The sequence below is a fragment of the Pantherophis guttatus genome, chromosome 18 (assembly GCF_059756535.1).
Source record: "Pantherophis guttatus breed Tessera chromosome 18, ASM5975653v1, whole genome shotgun sequence".
NCBI classification, from domain to species: Eukaryota; Metazoa; Chordata; class Lepidosauria; order Squamata; family Colubridae; genus Pantherophis; species Pantherophis guttatus.
In genome coordinates, this window is record NC_142080.1 from 2,427,304 (window position 1) to 2,446,953 (window position 19,650).

Genomic DNA, 19,650 nt, shown 5'->3' on the forward strand with positions numbered 1-19,650 from the left:
CTCTTTCTCACTTTCTTTCTATTTCTCTATTTCTTTTTCTCTCTCACTTTCTTTCTATTTCTATTTCTCTCTTTCTTTTTCTCTCTTTCTTTCTTTCTATTTTTCTTTCTCTTTTTCTCACTCTTTCTATTTCTTTCTATTTCTCTTTCTTTTTCTTTCTTTCTATTTCTCTCTATTTTTCTCTTTCTCTTTCTCTCTATTTTTCTTTCTCTCACTCTTTCTATTTCTATCTTTCCATTTTTCTCTTTCTCTATTTCTTTCTCTTTTTCTATTTTTCTCTCTCACACTCTTTCTATTTCTCTCTTTTCTCTCTCTCTCTCTCTCTCTCTCTTTATAGGCATTCATATCATGTGTGTGTGAATCTATATACCTCCTTGGTTGTATGCCATAAATAAATATTTGCATTTATTAGCTGTTAAATCTATATTTCTATCCGTCTGTCTATCTCTGATATTTCTATCATCGATCTACCTATCTATCCATTCACCCATCCATCCACTATGTTTCTATCTGATACTATCTATTCCTCCATCCATCCATCCCTCTTGTCTGTTCATCAGATATCTGTCAATCATCTATTTTATCTGATACTTCTATCATGTTTCCCTATATATCTATCTATATCATCTATGCACTATTTTCTATCTGCTACATCTTTATATCTATCCATCCATCCATCCATCCATCCATCCATCCATCAATGTCTGTCTATCTATCTATCATCTAAAGTATATCTATCTAGAAGCATGTACTAAAAACTCATCTATCATCTCTTCATATATATCTATCATCTCTCCATCCATATCTATCTATCTATCTATCTATCTATCTATCTATCTATCTATCTAATCTATCTATCTATCTATGTATCTATCATCTCTCCATCCATATCTATCTATCTATCATCTACAGTATATCTATCTAATTTATCTAGAAGCATGTACTAAAAACTCATCTAATCTCTTCATATATATCTATCATCTCTCCATCCGTATCTATCTATCTATCTATCTATCTATCTATCTATCTATCTATCTATCTAATCTATCTATCTATCTATCTATCTAATCTATCTATCTATCTATGTATCTATCATCTCTCCATCCATATCTATCTATCTATCATCTACAGTATATCTATCTAATTTATCTAGAAGCATGTACTAAAAACTCATCTAATCTCTTCATATATATCTATCATCTCTCCATCCGTATCTATCTATCTATCTATCTATCTATCTATCTATCTATCTATCTATCTATCTAATCTATCTATCTATCTATCTATCTATCTATCTAATCTATCTATCTATCTATGTATCTATCATCTCTCCATCCATATCTATCTATCTATCATCTACAGTATATCTATCTAATTTATCTAGAAGCATGTACTAAAAACTCATCTAATCTCTTCATATATATCTATCATCTCTCCATCCGTATCTATCTATCTATCTATCTATCTATCTATCTATCTATCTATCTATCTAATCTATCTATCTATCTATCTATCTAATCTATCTATCTATCTATGTATCTATCATCTCTCCATCCATATCTATCTATCTATCATCTACAGTATATCTATCTAATTTATCTAGAAGCATGTACTAAAAACTCATCTAATCTCTTCATATATATCTATCATCTCTCCATCCGTATCTATCTATCTATCTATCTATCTATCTATCTATCTATCTATCTATCTATCTATCTAATCTATCTATCTATCTATCTATCTATCTAATCTATCTATCTATCTATGTATCTATCATCTCTCCATCCATATCTATCTTTCTATCATCTACAGTATATCTATCTAATTTATCTAGAAGCATGTACTAAAAACTCATCTAATCTCTTCATATATATCTATCATCTCTCCATCCGTATCTATCTATCATCTATCTATCTATCTATCTATCTATCTATCTATCTATCTAATCTATCTATCTATCATCTCTCCATCCATATCTATCTATCTATCATCTACAGTATATCTATCTAATTTATCTAGAAGCATGTACTAAAAACTCATCTAATCTCTTCATATATATCTATCATCTCTCCATCCGTATCTATCTATCTATCTATCTATCTAATCTATCTATCTATCTATTTAATCTATCTAGAAGCATGTACTAAAAACTCATCTACAGAGGTGGATATGGATATTTTATTATTATTCTCCTGCCTCTTATTACTTTTCTAAGTAACTCAAGATGTCAAACATACCATAATGCTCCTCCCTCCTATTTTCCCATAACGACAACCCTGTGAGGTGGGCTGGAATATGAGTGGTCTCTCCCTTTCTCTGCAAAGGGACAGGACAGGGGCTCCTACTTGAAGGACTAAAGACCCCTCCCTCCCTGGCTGTTTCTCCCTCCCTTTTGCCCCCCCCTCCCTTCCCGGAATCCAGAAAATGACTTTTCAACACACCGGATGTTCGGAAAAACTGCAAATATTTTAATCGTCTTCACAGATTTACAAAAGGCAATTGGTCCCCGAACGTGTGACTGGTTCCTCCTGGGTGCCGGATTCCGGATTTCCACCCATCCAAAGTGCAGAGAGTTCCCAGCAGGCAGAAATAATATATTTATATACTTATTTTTTTTTTTTTAAAAAGATTTTTTTTTCCTCCTCCTGCTGCTGAGAGATTCCTAATCTGATTCTTTCCTATGTCTGTTAAAGGCACTGCGGAGCTTCAGGTCTTGGCGTTTTTCTATTTTAATAACTTTTGGAGGCGGGTGGGACTTCGGTTCCCAGAATTCCCTGGCTAGCATAGCTGGGAGTTGAAGTTTGCAAAGTTTGCAAAGTTGCAAACTTTGACAAACGTCGTCCCAAAATATCGGGCGAAGGCAGAGATTTGCGGGGTGGGGGGGTGGCATCCCCAGTTATTAACACCCCCTCCCCGATTTTTCAACCTCTCCCTCAGCTCTGGGACCCCTTCCCTCCCCAAACTCTCCTTCCCTTTCTGCAAGTGCAAAAATTAAAAGGCAGAGTCCCCAAATGGCAAAAGACAAAGAAGAAGAAGTTGGGGAAACCGTCTCCAAGTCCTTCCGGGGTCCAGCCCGAAACAACTCGGAGTCTCGAGGGGGGGAGAAACAGCCCCAACCAAGCTGAACAGCCAGCCTAAGAGAGGAGCCACGGGGCTTTTCCGAAGTGGCTGGGCTGGCGGTTACAGCAAGGAGCACTTTGAGCTGGGTTTTGGTGTGGCTTTGAGTTCCAGAGGCCTCTTGGGGAGCTGAGCCTGGAAAGAAGAGATGGAGAGTCAGGAGCTGCTTGACCATGGATGGAGGAGGAGGAGAAGAGAGGAGGAGAAGAGAGAGGAAAGGAAGGAGGAGGAGGGGAGGGAGGGAGGGAGGGAGGGAAGAAGGGAGGAAAGGAAGGAAGGAAAGAAGGAAGGAAGGAAGGAAAGAAGGAAGGAAGAGATAAAGAGGAAGGAGGAGGACAGATGATGATTATGGAGGAAGAGAAAGAGTGGGAAGAGGAGGGAAAAAAGTAAGAGGAAGAAGAAAATGATGAAGGTTATGGAGAAGAAAGAATGGAGGAGGAGGAACAAGAAAGAAGGAGAAGAGAGAGAAGAGGAGGAGGAGAAGAAGAGAAAAAGGAGATAAAGGCTCAAGGTTGACTCAGCCTTCCATCCTTTCGAGGTAGGTAAAATGAGGACCCGGATTGTGGGGGCAATAAGCTGACTTTGTATAAAATATACAAAAGTATGAAGGCTGTTGCTTAACGCCTTGTAAGCCGCCCTGAGTCTCCGGAGGAAGGGCGGCATATAAATCGAACCAATAAATAAATAAATAAAGAGGAAGGAGGAGAGACAATGATTACGGAGGAAGAGAAAGAGTGGGAAGGGGAGGAGAAAAAAGAAGAGGAGGAAGAAGAAAATGATGAAGGTTATGGGGGAGAAGAAAGAATAGAGGAAGGAGGAAGGAGAAGAGGGAAAAGGAGGAGGAGGAAGAGGAAGAGGAAGAGAAGAAAGAAAAACAAAAAGAAAATAAAAAAGAAAGAAAAACAGAAAGAAAGAGGAGTGGAAGGAGGAGGAGGAGGAGGAGGAGGGATTTGGTCACATTTTACCAGCTGTTTCCTCCCCCCCACCTCGTTCCTCCCCACGTGGCACTTACCGATTTCTTCACCGATTTGAGCAGAATGTCACGTGCCAACGTATTGAATGCCTGAGAGAGAGAGAGAGAGAGAGAGAGAGGGAGGAAGGGAGGGAGAGAGAGAGGGAGGGAGAGAGAGAGAGAGAAACACTCCCATAATTTTGTTTTGGGCCATTTGCTCCTTGGAGAACTGCTCGGGCTGACCCTCCGCCTTCCCCAAAAGGCAGAAACCAGGAAGGCCACCCCAAGGTCCCCAACCCATCCAGCCAAGGTCGCCTCCTCTCTTGCAGCCAAGAGACAACGGCCAAGGGGGCCTGGAAGCCCAAAGGGGGTGCTTGTGCGTCTCTGTGTGGTTTTTTTGGGGGGGGGGGCGGAGGAGGGCCAAGGAGACTCCTCACCTCCTCCACGTTCAAGCTGGACTTGGCGCTGGTCTCAAAGAACTTGATCCCGTGCTCCCTGCACAGCTGCCGAGAAGGAAGTCATGAAGTTGGAGAGTCAAAGCCAACGGCCATCGTAAAAGTCATCCCGTTGCACTCTGCACATGCACACAGACACACACGCACACACACACACACACCCAACACGATTCCTGCACCCGATACCTTCTCGGCTTGGTCCCGGGAAACTTTTCGCTTCATCTCCATGTCACACTTGTTCCCCAGCAGGAGGCGCTCCACGCCGGCTGAGGCATTCTGGGAAAAGAGAAGGAAGGAAGGAAGGAAGGAAGGAAGGAAGGAAGGAAGGAAGGAAGGAAGGAAAAGAGAGAGAGGGAGGGAATGATGGCTGGAAGGAAGGAAAGAAGGAAGGAAAAGAAAGAAGGAAAGAAAGAAAAGAGGGAGGGAATGATGGATGGATGGAAGGAAGGAAAGAAGGAAGGAAGGAAAAGAAAGAAGGAAGGAAAGAGAGAGGGAATGATGGATGGAAGGAAAGAAGGAAGGAAGAGAAGGAAGGAAAGAAAAGAGGGAGAGGGAGGGAATGATGGATGGAAGGAAGGAAAGAAAAGAGGGAGAGAGGGGATGATGGATGGAAGGAAGGAAAAAAGGAAGAAAAAGAGAGAAGAAAAGAAAGAAAAGAGGGAGGGAATGATGGATGGATGGAAGGAAGGAAAGAAGGAAGGAAGGAAAAGAAAGAAGGAAGGAAAGAGAGAGGGAATGATGGATGGAAGGAAAGAAGGAAGGAAGAGAAGGAAGGAAAGAAAAGAGGGAGAGGGAGGGAATGATGGATGGAAGGAAGGAAAGAAGGAAGGAAAGAAAAGAGGGAGGGAGGGGATGATGGATGGAAGGAAGGAAAGAAGGAAGGAAAAGAGAAAGAAGGAAGGAAGGAAAGAAAAGAGGGAGAGAGGGAGGGAATGATGGATGGAAGGAAGGAAGGAAGGAAAGGAAAGAGAGAAAGAAGGAAGGAAAGGAAAGAGGGAGGGAGGAATTTAGCCTGGATCTGAGAAACAGACATCCCTCTCTCTTTTTGGGAAGTGATATTTTCACCACCACCCCTAAATCAAACAATCACCCTTCTTTGGTTAAATATTTACTCATTTATTCAATTCCCACAGGACTAAAAGTGTGAAGTTAAAAGATTCGCCCCAAATGAAGCCAAACAACCAAGAACAGAACATGCAAAATCGTTTTTTTTTTTTAAATTAAATGGCTTAATAACCAACCACAAAAATTGTAAACCGTGGGGGGGGGGGGAAACAATGTCCTCATAGAGCCACTAGAGGGCAGACCTCCCTGTCTTTGGGAACCGCCGTCTAAATTCCCCTCATTCAGAGCCTGTTCTACATTTTTGCCACCAGAGGGCAGTGTTGGCCATCGTTTGCCCTTTTTTGTCATCCCGGATCTGAATCAAGGATGGATGGATGGAAAAACAGGATGAGAGGGAGGGGGGTGGGTGTTGCAATTCTATGGGGCTGAAAGTGTGTGTGTGGGGGGGGGGGTTGTCCATTGGCTGCAAACAGTCTCCCCCAAACCTTCTGAGCCCCCCCCCCTCAGCCCCATTTCGTACCCACCTCTTTGATGCTCTTCATCCAATTTTGAATGTTCTCGAAGGATTTCTCATCCGTGATGTCGTAGACGAGAATAATTCCCTACGGCAGAATTGGGGGGGGGGTCCGTGGGGAGGGGGCCACTCTTGCAGAGGGACCACCTCCCCCGTTCTTTGGGCCTCCCCCCTCCAATCGTGCTCTCCCCACCCCCATGGGACCGAACTGAAAAAAACGTCACACTAATATCTTGGCTGCATCTTTTTTCCTCCTCCCTTCTTCCTTCTTCCGTCGATCCTCTTAGATCCTCTCCCTATTTCTCCAAGGGCATTTTGGACGATAGAGTGGTAGGGGGGAAAAAAATATTATTTTAATCCTCTGAATGAGAGCAAATCCTATATTTGGAAAAGAAAACAAAAACCCAGAACGCGTCTGGGAAAACGTGGCAATGCAGGGAGTCCAATTTAGAATAAAATAACAGAGTTGGAGGGGATTTTGGAGGTCTTCTAGTCCAACCCCCTGCTCAAAGGAGGGAAGGAAGGAAGAAAGGAAGAAAGGAAGGAGATCAGAATGAGAGGAAGGAAGGAAAAAAGGAAGGAAGATAGGTAGGAAGGAAGGAAGGTAGGAAGGAAGGTAGGAAGGAAAAAAGGAAGGAAGGAAAGAAGGAAGGAAGGTAGGTAGGAAGGAAAGAAGGAAGTAAGGAAAGAAAGAAAGGAAGGAAGGTAGGTAGGAAGGAAGGAAGGAAGGAAGGAAGGAAAGAAGGAAGGAAGGAATGTAGGAAGGAAGGAAGGAAAGAAGGTAGGAAGGAAGGTAGGTAGGAAGGAAAGAAGGAAGGAAAGAAAGAAGGAAGGAAGGAAAGAAAGAAGGAAGGTAGGAAGGAAGGAAAGAAAGAAGGAAGGAAGGAAGGTAGGTAGGAAGGAAGGAAGGAAGGAAAGAAGGAAGGAAGGAATGTAGGAAGGAAGGAAGGAAAGAAGGTAGGAAGGAAGGTAGGTAGGAAGGAAAGAAGGAAGGAAAGAAAGAAGGAAGGAAGGAAAGAAAGAAGGAAGGTAGGAAGGAAGGAAAGAAAGACGGAAGGAAGGTAGGTAGGTAGGAAGGAAGGAAGGTAGGAAGGAAGGTAGGTAGAAAGGAAAGAAGGAAGGAAAGAAAGAAGGAAGGTAGGAAGGAAGTAAAGAAGGAAGGAAGGAAGGAAGGAAGGAAAGAAAGAAGGAAGGAAGGAAGGTAGGTAGGAAGGAAGGAAGGAAGGAAGGAAGGAAGGAAAGAAGGAAGGAAGGAAGGTAGGAAGGAAGGAAGGAAAGAAGGTAGGAAGGAAGGTAGGTAGGAAGGAAAGAAGGAAGGAAAGAAAGAAGGAAGGAAGGAAGGAAAGAAAGAAGGAAGGTAGGAAGGAAGGAAAGAAAGACGGAAGGAAGGTAGGTAGAAAGGAAAGAAGGAAGGAAAGAAAGAAGGAAGGTAGGAAGGAAGTAAAGAAGGAAGGAAGGAAGGAAGGAAGGAAGGAAGGAAGGAAGGAAGGAAGGAAGGAAAGATAGCAGAATAACAGAGTTGGGAGGGACCTTGGAGGTCTTCTAGTCTAACCCCCTATACCGTCTAAATTGTTTTATTTTAATTCTAGGGAAAGATATCTAATCCTGGGGGGTTTTTCCTTCTTTCTTGGGGCCCCCAAATGTCTCGGGAGCGGCTCGTTTGGGGTGGTGCCCCTCACCCTTCCGAGTGGGGGAGCCCCCAAGGAGCGGCAGCCCCCTTACCATGGCTCCTCTGTAGTACGCCGTTGTAATGGTCTTGAACCTTTCCTGGCCGGCCGTGTCCCTGCAAAAAAATAAATAAATAAATAAAAATGACTTCCCACGGATCCTCGCACTTACGACAGTCGCAGCATCCCCGCGGTCAAAATTGGGGTGATCGCCCTTCGGGGCACGACCCGAACGAGCAAAATCAATGGGGAGGAGCCCGATTCGATTCAACGGCCCGAGGGCTCCCTTAAGAACGGCAGCGAGAGGCTTAAACGCCGTCATCAAATCGGGCGCGACTCGCTTAACGGCCGCCTTGCTCACCGGCGGAAGTTCTGCTCCCGATTCCCGTCGTGAGTCGAGGACGAGTGGAGGTACAAATTCGGCAAATTGCAGAATCGCGCTCCTGACGGCAGCCTCTTCCCCCGTCGGAGCTTTGCCGATAACGTTGGACTCGAATCCCCATCATGCCCAGCCAACTCCCTAACCCATCTGCCTCCCCCAACCCCTTCTGCTCGGAGGAGAATCCTGCAATTAAAACCCGCTCCCCCGTTTTCATCCAGCTGCAGAACTTCTCCAAAATAATATTTTTTTCTCCCCCTTCTTTTCCTTCTTCCTTCTCTTTTATAAACATTTTTAGGGATTTTCCAACTGTCACAAAGAGTCCTTCTTCCCTTCTCCCTGAGGTGTACCCCCCCCTTTTTGACTCCCTACTCCATAATCCACTTTCCTTCTCCATAATCCCCACACACACACACACACAGACAAAAAATCCATATACTCACCAAACCTGCAGTTTAATCCTTTTACCCTCCACTTCCACCGTCCGGATTTTGAAATCGATGCCTGCGGGGTGGAAAGAAAACCGGAATTTATCTTTACTCACAGTTTCCACCAGGTTTACTTCGCCGGCGATCTTCTAATTCCTTATCCCCCCCCATGTTAAATTTGGGGTCTCCAATCCTTTCGGTGAAGGGGGGATGTCAGTGGGGACTCATTGCCCAGCCTATTGATTGAACTCAGACCTTGGGGGGTTCCCAGAGCTCCCTCATCAAGCTTCACCCAACCCGGCCAAGTTTCTAGTCCTTATGGAGTTTGGATTTCTTTTTTTTTCCCCCGCTACCTCCCCCAAAAAGGAGGGGTGCCCATTAGAATCAAATGAGAAATTCCTTTTGACTGTTCCCCCCTCCTGTTCTTAATTACACCTCGTTGGAGGGGGGGGCTCTGTTGCATTTTGCACCCCCCCAGCCTCTCCTGACCCCAACGGGAACCCCGAGAATGGAGGAGCTGCACCCCAAAATCCCCCCCCCAAAAACCAGCAACTTCTCATCACCCCAATCCTTACAAAGAGTGTTGCAAATCTTGGATGGGAGATCACCCCCCCCAAGTCCTCCTCTTTTTCCCGATTCCCATCATCCACAGCCCCAAGCACGGGATGGCGGACGTACAGGGGGGGGTCCGATCTCGGGGTGCAAAGACCCCCGAGATGCAACTGAGTGGAATAGAAGAACCCAACCTCAATGCCAGGATAGGGGGTGCTGCTCCCTGCCATCCTGCTCTATTTGGGTTAGGGGGCTATGGGGAGGGGAGGGGAGAGGGGAAGGGGTTTGGGGGGGCTCTGCAGGAAGCCCCCCTCCTCACCGATGGTGCTGATGTAGGTGCCGCTGAAGTTGTCCTCGGAGAAGCGGATGATGAGACACGTCTTACCTACCCCGCTGTCCCCGATCAGGAGGAGTTTGAAAAGGTGGTCGTAAGATTTGGCCATTGTGGGGAGGGGGCTTGGCCCCTCTCCTCCCTGGGATGAGGGGAGGGGATCTGTGGGGCTCCCAGCCCACCCTGGAAAGAAAGAAAGAAAAAAAGAAAGAAAGAAAGAAACTGAATATCCAGCCGGGAAGAAACTTTGGGTGAAGGAGGGGCAGTAGTTGCCCTCTCCCCTCCTCTTCCTCCTCCTCTAAGAAGGACGCCCAGACCCCTCCCCAAAATGGGCAGGGAAGAAGTCCTCCCCCACCCTCCCTCCAAGGCAGGAGGGGCTGACCCCTGACTCAGATGGGGAGGAGGAGGAGGAAAGCATCATCGTCCCGCTGCTGGGGAATTCATTCATTCCAGAGAGATACAGATAAACAGAGTCGGAAGGGACCTTGCAGGTCATCTAGTCCAACCCAAACACGAGACCCCCACCCCATTTCTAGGCAGTCCAGTTTTTTTCTTGAAAGCTTCCAGGGATGAAGCTCCGACAACGTCCGAAGGCAACTTCTGTTCCATGGGTTGTCTTCCTTTAGCAGAGGAGGAGTGTGGAGAGCTCCAGGGCGGGAGCAAAAGAGCGCCCCTGAGCATGGGCAGAGTGCCTTCCTCTGGGGGAGGGAGGGAGAAAGAGGGAAAAAGAGGGAAAAATCAGACTTGCGCAAAAGCATCCTTTTTTTTCTCCATCCTTGCCAGCTTACCTTGTTTTGCAATTTGGGAGGACCCAAAAAATACAAAATTGCAGGGTTTTTTTTAAAAAAAAAGGATGGACCTGGAATGGTTGAAATATTATTTATTGACTGATTGTTTTATATAAATTTTATTTGGAGCGCTTCTAATGTTGGTTCCGCTTGGCCGCCGCTTCTGGATGTGGTGCTTGAGATAAGGAATGAAATGAAACTTCTGGATGTTGGGATTTTGCTGATTAGATTAGATTGGTTGTTCTAGAAATCGCTGGCGTGCATTATTGTGCAAAAGTTATTATCTTTTTTTTAAGCTGTAATTTATTACAGCTTTTATTATTTTCCACTGGGCTGAAAAGAGTTAGAAGGCGATGCTTTTTTTTTGTTTGTTTTCTTTTTTTTCCCTTCCTTTTCCCCTACAGTCTTCTCTTTTTCCATTTTTCTTCTCCCCAGTTTCCCATCGTTTTCATTCTCTTCTCTATTTTATAGTCTGGATAAATTAATAATAATAATAATAATAAAAAATGTCCATGGAAAATATGCAAATATTTGGCATTTTGTACATAATGTTCAACGAACACCGGTGGTTAAAAATAAGTCATGCATTTCTTGACAAGTGTGTGTGTGTGTTGGGGGAACACGAGAAGAATAAACCTCTTCCATGAGGACTAGAGCCTTAGTAAGCCTTTAGGAACAAAGGAAGAGCTGAGTAAGACAATGGGACGTTGTATATGTGCGTGTTGTGTACGTTCTGTGTGTGTATATGTGTCTCTGTGTTGGGGGAGCACTAGAAGAATAAACCTCTTCCATGAGGACTAGAGCCTTAGTAAGCCTTTAGAACAAAGGAAGAGCTGAGTAAGACAATGGGACGTAGTATATGTGCGTGTTGTGTACGTTCTGTGTGTGTATATGTGTCTCTGTGTTGGGGGAGCACTAGAAGAATAAACCTCTTCCATGAGGACTAGAGCCTTGGTAAGCCTATAAAGGGAAGAGCTGAGTAAAACAGTAGGACATTGTGTGTATGTGTTGTGTACGTTCTGTGTGTTTGTGCGTGTGTGTGTGTGTGTGTTTGTGTGTGTGTTGGGGGACACAAGAATCATAAACCTCTTACATGAGGACTAGAGCCTTAGTAAGCTTTGAGAGCAAGGGAAGAGCTGAATAAGACAATAGGACATTGTGTATCTGTGTATTGTGTACATTCTGTGTGTGTATATGTGTCTCTGTGTTGGGGGAGCACTAGAAGAATAAACCTCTTCCATGAGGACTAGAGCCTTGGTAAGCCTATAAAGGGAAGAGCTGAGTAAAACAGTAGGACATTGTGTGTATGTGTTGTGTACGTTCTATGTGTGTGTGTTTGTGTGTGTTGGGGAACACAAGAATAATAAACCTCTTCCATGAGGACTAGAGCCTTAGTAAGCCTTTAGAACAAGGGAAGAGCTGAATAAGACAATAGGACATTGTGTATGTGTCTGTGTGTACGTTCTGTGTGTGTATATGTGTCTCTGTGTTGGGGGAGCACTAGAAGAATAAACCTCTTCCATGAGGACTAGCACCTTGGTAAGCCTATAGAGAAAGGGAAGAGCTTAGTAAGATAATGGGACATTGTGTGTCCGTATATATAAGTGTGTGTGTGTGTGTGTGTGTGTGTGTGTGTGTTGGGGGAAGGAGCAAAATAAATAAATCTCTTCCTCAGCCCAGCCTACCCTGCAGGGCTGTGAGGAGGACAAGAACGGGGGGGGGGGGTGAGCCTTTATCCTTCGTCTCAAAATGGCGCCCAAAGTGGGGGGGGCGAAAAGAGGATGCCCTTCCCAAGATGGCGCCCTCCCTCTGCCCCTTTTTTCTTCTTCGACCTCCCCAAGATGGCTCTCTTTAGACCCCGCCCCCCTCCCCCCCCCACCCGCTCCTCGGACTTCCGCCCGTGCGGGAAACCCCATAGCGGATATAGCGTTCTCTCCTTCCGGCCGGCCTCCTTTTCGTCCGCAGCTGCCTCCACGCGAACATGCCGGTGCGTCTCTCTCCGGCCGCGGCCTTCCCCGACCGGGCTGGTCTCCTTCCTCCCTTCGGCCTGGGGTGGTTCCTTCGGGGGCTCCTCGAGGGCTTTTCCGGGCCTTCCACGAGGGGGCCACGCTGGGTTGGCCACGCCGTCCAGGATCAAGATGGCGGCGGGGAAAGTGGCGGTTGTTTGAGGGGAGGGGGGGTGTTTCATCCCTCTCACTTTTTTTTTTTTTTTTGGTCTCTCTCTCCCCCCGTAGCTCGCGAAGGACCTCCTGCACCCCTCCCCCGAGGAGGAGAAGCGGAAGCACAAGAAGAAGCGCCTGGTGCAGAGCCCCAACTCCTACTTCATGGACGTCAAGTGCCCGGGTGAGACAACGGGGGGGAGGAGGAGGGGGGCCTCCCGAGGTCATCCAGCCAGGCCCCATGTCTCTGCACGCATGCGCACAAAAAAAAAACACCCACCAGAACGGGTGGGCAAATATGGCCCCTTTTAACCACCTGTGGACTTCAACTCCCAGAATTCCTGCGGCAGCTTGGCTGTCGCAGGAATTCTGGGAGTTGAAGTCCACAGGTGGTTAAAAGGGGCCACATTTGCCCACCCCTGCACCAGAAAGGGGGGACTCTCAGAGATCATCTAGTCTGCCCTCCCCCCTTGCCCAGAGGACAATAAGGAGAGTTTGGAGGGGCCTAGAGGGTCATCTAGTCTGCCCCCCCGGCTCAGAAGACGGAATAATTAAAAGAGTTGGAAAGGGGGGGGAGCCTCTTGGAGGTCATATGGCCGAGCCCCCCCCCCCTGCTCAGAAGAGCAGAGTTGCCAAGGGGGTCTTGGACGTCATCTAGTCGAGCCCCCCCTGCTCAGAAGACAGGATAACACAAGAGTTGGAAGGGGCCTCGGAGATCATCCAGCCGAGGCCGCCCCGCTCAGAAGACAACATGGAAAAGTTGGGAGGGACCTTGAGGGTCATCTAGTCTGTCCCCACTGCTCAGAAGACAGAATAATGAGAGTTGTAAGGGGGGGGGGTTTGTCATCCAGCCAAGCACCCTGCTCAGAAGACAGAATTAGAGAGTTTGGAAGAGGCCTCGGAGATTATCTAGTCCGCCCTCCGCTTAGAATAAACCGGGTGGGAAGGGACCCCCCCCTGAGGTCACCCAGTCCATCCCTCTGCTCAGAAAAAGGACAGAATAACAGGCTTGGCAGGCATCTAATCCGGCCCCCCTATATGCCATCCTGGACAGATGCTTCTCCAATCTTGTCTCCAGTAATGGAGCAAAATCCACAATAAATAAACCACCTTAAGAGCTGATGAGCTGCAGCAAAACCGTAAAACGTGTTCCTGTTGCTGGAGAAACGGCTGCAGCAGCAGCAGCAGGTTCTTTGCAACAGCCGTTGCATCAAGAGGGATACATCCAGACTGACCCCATCTCCCTGCTTCCTGGGGTTGCACATGGTAACCGGGTTTAGCAGGGCTGAATTGACCCACATGCTATCCGGAGAGGTAGACAAGCCTAAATTGTTCTTATTATTCTTGACGTGGCCTCTTGCTCGTTGCAGGAGGACCCCGGAGTAGTTCAGACCTATTTTGTGTTTAAAGATGGTGTGTAGTAAGGAGGGTGTTGCTAGAGGGGAAACCTTGCAAAACCAGAGAGGACAGCAAAAAAAAAAAAAAAAAAAGTTTTTTAACACAACCAAATATTTGCTTTGCCTTCCCTGCTGCAGGTTGCTACAAAATCACCACGGTTTTCAGTCACGCCCAGACAGTTGTGTTGTGCGTCGGCTGCTCGACTGTGCTGTGCCAGCCCACTGGTGGAAAGGCGAGGTTGACAGAAGGTAAGCGGGAATCCCCCCCCCTCTCGTGTCCTTCGGTGTCAGATATAACAGGAAACGCACACACACATACACACAATTGAAGCCAGCCTCCGAGATGGGTTTGTTGTGGGGACCTGTTAAGTTTTTTTTTAAGAGTGTCGTCTTTCAATCTTTAGGTGTAGAGTTCTGGGCTCGCAATCAGGAGGCTGTGAGTTCAATCCTAGGTATAGAGGCAGATATTTCTCTCGCTGGGCACACTGAGAATATATATCTGCTGAGCAAAACTCCGCTCTGGGGACAGGAAGGGCATCCGGCCATGAAAACACTGCTAGCTCCATTCAGTCGCCCGCAAGAAGGGATTATGGGGTTGTTAAAAAGATAATGATCTTTCAATCTCGGTGGCGCGGTGGTTAAGAGTCCCAGTACTGCAGGCTACTTCTGCTTTTTGCCTGCAGTTGGGCAGTTCAAATCCCACCAGGCTCAAATTTGATTCAACCTTCCTGCCTTCCGAGGTGGGTCAAACGAGGACCCAGATTGTTGGGGGCAAGAGGCTCTCTCTGTAAACCGCTTAGAGAGGGCTGTAAAGCGGTATATAAGTATTTTAAGTGATATTGCTATTTAGGGATGGAGGAGAAGAGGAACGGCAGTGTATATTAACAACATTAAATGCAGAGATGTTTGAAAGCTTTAAGTTTTGTCCCACTGTGAATCTGACTCAGCAGGCTGTTTTTATGGATGAGGTCATATGGGATAGATCAAAAATGGCTGCCCCCCCACCCCCCAAGAAAAACAAACCAAGATAATACTGGTTAAATGCAGCCAGCTTCCTGATCAATAATAGCTCACTTTTTGCATTTATTTTTTTTCTTGCAGGGTGCTCTTTCCGGCGAAAGCAACATTAAACAGTGGACACTTGGCACGGGATGGGTTTGGGAACTACGGGAACAGTTGCCGGTTGCGACCCTGAGTTTCTCTGGGGCACCGATGGAAGTAATAGAGTTATTTTTGAGGGCGTTTGAGTTGCTGCCAACGGTGGCTATTGGATAAGGGAGGACAATCCTTCCCTCGTGACTCTGGCACTGTCCTTGTAACCTTACCCATTTCATTCAATAAACTTTGGATATAAAGACAAATTTTTTGTGGGTCAAGTGTTGTTTGCGCCTGCCACAGGTTGTTCTGAATTCAGCTCCCTGCGGGATTCGATTTGGCCCTTTGGGAATCTGGTTTAAAAGGGGAGGTTTTAACAGCTCGCGGGATAGATGTTGCATACACCACGGAGTGAATTCAAGGAGGAAGCCCGGCGAGTGGCGTGGACTTCCCCTTTAAGGACGACACTGGGTCACACACACAACAAAAAGTCCACGAGTTTTTTTTTTTTTTTTACTCTTGCCCACGTTCTTCTAGAAGTCATCTTCGCACGCTCCAGAGCCAGGCCTGAGTCCTGTTCCTTAGGCTGGAAGGATGGTGCTGGGCACTCGGCGGAGGATAGAGGTAGCCTAGATAGAAAAGGGTGGGTGGGTGGGTGAGAGGGCTTGAGAAACGACCCCTTCCCCCAAAAAAACCCCACCCCCTATTCTTCCTCTTCTGCATAAAGGGAACTGGCAAGCACTCTACATGCCTCCCCTCCGCTGTTTAAAAAACTTCGTAAAAGTTTTAGAAAGGCTGAAAACTCAAACATTGAGGATCCCGGCTGCCTTGCCTGGCTTTCAAAAATTCCCAAAAGGTGAACTGGGATGATTATTCTTGACCCCCCCTTTCCTCCCCCCACCCCAAAAGACTGGTTGTGGAAACTCACCATCCTGGGTTGAGGCTGACGGGATGTAGACAACTGGGACTGTCTGAACTCTGTTCAGGAAGGCATTGTAAACTGCGGGGAGAAGAGGAGGAGAATGCTGGTTGGTTCCAGGCTTGACTTACAACCGTTTGTTGTAAGGGTCACGTGATCTCCTTTTTTGGTGACCTTCCGCCAAGCAAAGCAGAGGACTCGCTTAACGACCGTCTGTGACCCAACGGAACAACTTGCAGGGCTTCACCGAACAACCGTGGCCCAAGGAAGGTCGCAAAAGAACAAAACTGACTTTTAACAAATGTCTCACTTGGGCAACGTGAATTCTGGGTTTTGAGAACTGCCAAATTAGTGCCAACACGGCAGGTTTTAAAAGAAAAGAACGGATTGTCTGAAACTTTAGGGTTTCCTGCTTGCGCAGTGGGTTGGACTAGAAGGCCTCCCGGGGTCCCTTCCGGCTCTGCAATTCTTCAAAACGGGGGTAGACTTTGAATCGAGTGGCTTAGGGGGAACTTTGAGAGTTTGTGTTTTTTATTAGGGCTCAAATGTGCTGGGACTTACTGAGAAAGATGACCATGGTGGACGCCAGGACGGCGAAGATGGTGAAGAGGAGGACCTGGTAGGACCCCACCAGCTGCCGGACGAGGCTGGCCTCGGCGCACAGATCTAGGCATGTGGACAAAGGCGGTTGGGTGGCGTTCTAGGCCCCCCACCCCCCCAAGAATCAAGCCAGGCACACACACCCCTTTAACCATGTTCTCCTCCGAGCTCACCAAAGCTGGGATGTTGCTCCTGCTCCGGCCGCACCAGGACGGCGGCCCTCTGGCCGGTGAGGCCGCAGGAGACGTTGACGAAGACGGGTGCTGCCCTCCGGTGGAGGGAGGTGAGGTTGACCACGCGGATGGGGAAGAGGACAAGTCCAGGCATGTCCGGGAGGAGGAGGGGGGGATCCACTTGTACCACCGGAGAACTGGGATGGGCCTTGGCAGGGCGGGAGAAAAACATTGGGGATGGCGGGGGGGAAAGTTCCAGAAAATAACAGCCTTTAAAGAGGAGAAGTCCACCAAAAATGGGTGCCCACCAGGAGCTAAGTTCTAAACCAGGGGAGAATTCTTGAGAGTTGGAAGTCCACAAGTCTTAAAAGCTGCCACGTTTGAGGACCCCTGTTCTAAACCTTCAGGTCTTATCCTTCGTGGACCTCAGAAGGTGACAAATTTTAGCGCAGGGTTTCCTCAACCTTATCTACTTTTAAGAAGAGCGGGCTTCGGCTCCCAGAATCCCCCAGGGCAGCAAATCTGGAGATACCTTATGATTCTTGACCAATGTATCTTGTCTTTTATGTACACTGAGAGCATATGCACCAAAGACAAATTCCTCGTCTGTCCCATCACCCTTGGCCAATAAAGAATTCTATTCTATTCTAAGATTCCCGCGTCTCAGTTTGCGTCGGGACCTCCCCTCTACCTGGTCGCACCTTTGGACCTACAGACTCACACCTGTCTCATGTGCTCCTGGTCTATCTGGATCCTGGAGGTGCAGATCCATCTGGAACCCCCCCCCCCCGAAGGACCATCGGAGGCTCTTCCGCTGAGACCCATCCCCATCCTCAAGAGGGGACATCCATTGGGGGGAATCACTTGTCAACTGACCTCGATGGCTTCCGTCACTCTCCTGGCCCCCAACACCAAGATTTCACTGGTCATCTGCGAGCTGCTCAGGACAATTTCGCTCTGGTTGAGGAAGAAGGCGGGGAAGAAGGGAACCGTGACCCGCTGGGTTTCCCGCGTTTGCTCGCTGCGGAGAGCGGCGGACACGTCCACGAAGCCCTCGGTTGTGCTGAGGGCCAGCAGATCCTCCTCAGGGTGGGCTTTCACGGTTACCAAGCAAGCGTAGAGCCCTTGAGGGGAGCCAGAAAGAAAGAAAGAGACTCTTTAAAACCTGCCTTCGGAGCGCCTGGATTCCAGGTGCAATTCGGAAAGAAAGCCACTCGGGAATGGGAGTTTAACAGGTGTGCGCCTCTGAATTAGGAAGTGGGCAGCTGAGGGCCAAAATTTAAAACTTTCGTAAGCTCCAAAAAGACAAATTACGACTTTCTTAAGCTTGAGAAAGGAAAGGAAGTTACCCTACAATATAGGAGAAATGGTTCTCGTGCTTTACAAGGCATTTAACTATTCTCTGAAAAAGATGGAGGCCCACCTATGACTTCAAAAGCTCCCCTCCCTGTCCCTGGTTACTGGAGCTGAAGTTGGCCAGGTGTGGAAGCTCCCAACTCCCCACCTGGGAAGCAAAGATGCCACCGGTTGTCTTTCGGCCCACCTTTATCTGGGTAAAAGGCCGGCCGGATGTGAAATATTTTGCTGGCTGGAATATCCAGGATGCTGGGGTTGAAATTCAGTTGGCAAATCAGCTGGGATTCTGGAGAAAGGTCCGTAATGGCCCGAATTTGCTCAGAACTACAAGGACCTAAAACAAGACACAGTTTATATTCAGAGTGTGCAATTTGGGATCTATCTATCTATCTCTCATCCATGAAACTATCAATCAATCCATCCATCCATCTATCATCCATGAATCAATCAATCAATCAATCTATATCCATGAATCAATCTATCATCGATGAATCTATCTATCTATCTATCTATCTATCTATCCATCCATCATCCATGAATCAATCTATCCATCATCCATGAATCAATCAATCTATCTCTCATCCATGAATCAATCTATCCATCATCCATGAATCAATCAATCTATCTATCTCTCATCCATGAATCAATCTATCCATCATCCATGAATCAATCAATCTATCTATCTCTCATCCATGAATCAATCTATGTATCCATCCATCATCCATGAATCAACCAATGAATCTATCATTGATGAATCTATCCATCATCCATGAATCTCTCAATCTCTCATCCATGAATCCATCATCCATGAATCAATCAATCTATCCATCCATCATCCATGAATCAATCTATCATCCATGAATCAATCAATCAATCATCAATGAATCTATCCATCATCCATGAATCAATCAATCTATCTCTCATCCATGAATCAATCTATGCATCCATCCATCATCCATGAATCTATCAATCAATCAATCTATCATCCATGAATCCATCCATGAATCCATCATCCATGAATCTATCAATCAATCAATCTATCATCCATGAATCCATCCATGAATCCATCATCCATGAATCAATCTATCTATCTATCTATATCATCTCTCTCTCTCTCTCTGCCAATTCATCATCATTGCAATCGATCAATCAGAATAGAGTTAGAAGGGACCTTGGAGGTTTTCTAGTCCAGCCCCCTGCTTAAGCAGGAGACCCTGCCTATACCATTTTAGACAAGTGGCTTCCCAGTCTATTCTTAACACACACACACCCCTGATGGAGCAGCCACAACTTCTGGTGGCAAGTCGTTCCACCGATTTCATTGTTCCCGCTGTGTCAGGAAACTTCTCCTTAACAGTATTTTCCTTCGGCCCAAAGAATTTATAAAATTAGAAACGCAGACACAAGAGGAATCCCCAATTTCTTCATGTTTGGTTTGGGTCTTTCCAGGAGTGTGTCTTTGTTGGGGATGAAAGTGGGGAGGGGAATTCTTTGCTCTTGAAAGAAATATTTCTGTGTGCCCCTCTAACATGGCTATGCAAAACCAGGAGAATCAAAGCCCCTTTAAGTATATTTTATAATCTCTTTAAAGAGAAACAGGATGGCTCGTCCCGCCCTGAGGACACAGTCGGACTGGGCTCGGTTTTTTTTTTTTTCCCTTTCAGGGGTCACCCCTAGCCACTCCATCTCCTCCACTATCACAT

The 19,650-nt window shown here is 46.8% G+C and overlaps 3 protein-coding genes across 4 annotated transcripts in view; 1 reads left to right on the forward strand and 2 right to left on the reverse strand.

The window, feature by feature from the left end:
* Positions 1 to 2,447: 2,447 nt before the first annotated feature.
* RAB13 (RAB13, member RAS oncogene family) lies at positions 2,448 to 9,935 on the reverse strand. The gene is made up of 8 exons (XM_034406075.3): positions 9,449 to 9,935; positions 8,593 to 8,653; positions 7,826 to 7,886; positions 6,114 to 6,191; positions 4,711 to 4,800; positions 4,507 to 4,572; positions 4,130 to 4,180; positions 2,448 to 3,252 (listed from the first exon to the last, which is right to left on the reverse strand). Exons 1-8 carry the CDS (start codon positions 9,570 to 9,572, stop codon positions 3,181 to 3,183), a joined length of 603 nt encoding a protein of 200 aa, XP_034261966.2. The 5' UTR covers positions 9,573 to 9,935; the 3' UTR covers positions 2,448 to 3,180.
* Positions 9,936 to 12,135: 2,200 nt separating this feature from the next.
* RPS27 (ribosomal protein S27) lies at positions 12,136 to 15,165 on the forward strand. Its single transcript, XM_034406097.3, has 4 exons — positions 12,136 to 12,235; positions 12,483 to 12,591; positions 13,943 to 14,053; positions 14,906 to 15,165. Exons 1-4 carry the CDS (start codon positions 12,230 to 12,232, stop codon positions 14,932 to 14,934), a joined length of 255 nt encoding a protein of 84 aa, XP_034261988.1. The 5' UTR covers positions 12,136 to 12,229; the 3' UTR covers positions 14,935 to 15,165.
* Positions 14,857 to 19,650, reverse strand: part of NUP210L (nucleoporin 210 like) — a 31,855-nt gene continuing 27,061 nt past the window's right edge. For both annotated transcript variants that reach the window (XM_060681993.2, XM_087881334.1), the window contains 6 exons: positions 18,135 to 18,281; positions 17,468 to 17,715; positions 16,592 to 16,799; positions 16,380 to 16,484; positions 15,828 to 15,899; positions 14,857 to 15,528 (listed from right to left, as the gene is read on the reverse strand). In XM_060681993.2, coding sequence (XP_060537976.2) covers positions 15,440 to 15,528; positions 15,828 to 15,899; positions 16,380 to 16,484; positions 16,592 to 16,799; positions 17,468 to 17,715; positions 18,135 to 18,281 — 869 coding nt within the window. In that variant the 3' untranslated portion in view covers positions 14,857 to 15,439. The remainder of the gene's footprint in view (positions 15,529 to 15,827; positions 15,900 to 16,379; positions 16,485 to 16,591; positions 16,800 to 17,467; positions 17,716 to 18,134; positions 18,282 to 19,650) is intronic.